The following is a 1,418-nucleotide window of genomic DNA, read 5'->3' as shown; positions in this document are numbered from 1 at the left end:
GCCCCACAACTGAGCTCCGTGCCCCACAACTGATCTCCCTGCCCCATAACTGAGCTCCGTGCCCCACAACTGAGCTCCGTGCCCCCCAGGTGGGCGTGTGGTACTCCAACCGGACGCTGGCCATGAACGCCACCACCTTGGCCATCAACGCCTCCGACAGCCTGGCCAACAAGACCCTCATCATCACCACCATCTTGGTGAGGGGGGAGGGGTGTCCCCCATTGACCATCGACACCCCCTCGGGGTCTTCATCTGGGGTCTCCTTGGGTTCCTCTTGGGGTGTCCCTGTTGGGGTGTCTCCAGTTGGGGTCTCCTTGGGTTCCTCTTGGGGTGTCCCCCTTGGGTTGTCTCCAGTTGGGGTCTCCTTGGGTTCCTCTTGGGGTGTCCCCCTTGGGTTGTCTCCAGTTGGGGTCTCCTTGGGTTCCTCTTGGGGTGTCCCCCTTGGGTTGTCTCCAGTTGGGGTCTCCTTGGGTTCCTCTTGGGGTGTCCCCCTTGGGTTGTCTCCAGTTGGGGTCTCCTTGGGTTCCTCTTGGGGTGTCCCCCTTGGGATGTCTCCAGTTGGGGTCTCCTTGGGTTCCTCTTGGGGTGTCCCCCTTGGGATGTCTCCAGTTGGGGTCTCCTTGGGTTCCTCTTGGGGTGTCCCCCTTGGGTTGTCTCCAGTTGGGGTCTCCTTGGGTTCCTCTTGGGGTGTCCCCCTTGGGTTGTCTCCAGTTGGGGTTTCCTTGGGTTCCTCTTGGGGTGTCCCCCTTGGGGTGTCTCCAGTTGGGGTCCCCTCGGGTTCCCGTTGGGGTGTCCCTGTTGGCATCTCCATTGCCACCACCTTGGAGGGGGTCAGGGTCTCCATTTGGGGTCCATTTAGAGTTCCCTTGGGGTGTCCCCTTTGGGATCTCCTTTGGGGTCCCATTGGGTTCTCTGTCACATTCCCCGTTGGGTTCTCCTTTGGGATCTCCATGGGGATCTCATAGGGGTATCTCCACTGGGACATCTCCACAGGGTTCCCCCTTGGGTTCTCCATCAGGTTCCCCATTGGGTTCTGCATCAGGTTCCCCATTGGGTTCTCCACCGGGTTCTCCATTGAGATCCCATGGAGGCATCTCCGTGGGGTTCCCCCTTGGGTTCTCCACCGCTGCCCAGCCACGTCCCCCCACCCCTGACTCCTCCCTGTCGTGTCCCCCCACCCTCCGCAGGAGAACCCCTACGTGATGCGGGTGGGGGGCGCGGGCGGCCCCGAGCGCTACGAGGGCTTCTGCGTGGACATGCTGCAGGAGTTGGCCGGGCTCCTCAAGTTCCGCTTCCACATCAAGCTGGTGGAGGACGGGCTCTATGGGGCGCCCGAGCCCAACGGCTCCTGGACGGGCATGGTGGGCGAGCTCATCAACCGGGTAGGTGGGGGCAGCCTGTGGGGGGCACGGGGAGGG

General features: G+C 62.8%; 1 protein-coding gene across 1 annotated transcript in view; it reads left to right on the top strand.

Annotated features, from left to right (window-relative positions):
• The window catches only part of LOC106898214 (glutamate receptor ionotropic, kainate 5-like), a gene marked incomplete at its 3' end in the record, with an annotated part of 19,212 nt that overhangs the window by 13,999 nt on the left and 3,795 nt on the right, over window positions 1-1,418 (top strand). The window contains exons 5-6 of the mRNA XM_014959329.1: window positions 75-197; window positions 1,188-1,382. Coding sequence (XP_014814815.1) covers window positions 75-197; window positions 1,188-1,382 — 318 coding nt within the window. The remainder of the gene's footprint in view (window positions 1-74; window positions 198-1,187; window positions 1,383-1,418) is intronic.

The sequence above is a fragment of the Calidris pugnax genome, unplaced genomic scaffold, assembly GCF_001431845.1.
Source record: "Calidris pugnax isolate Ruff unplaced genomic scaffold, ASM143184v1 scaffold464, whole genome shotgun sequence".
In the NCBI taxonomy this organism is placed as follows: Eukaryota; Metazoa; Chordata; class Aves; order Charadriiformes; family Scolopacidae; genus Calidris; species Calidris pugnax.
The sequence above is the reverse complement of the archived record's forward strand: the minus strand, read 5'-3'. Positions and strand labels throughout refer to the sequence as shown.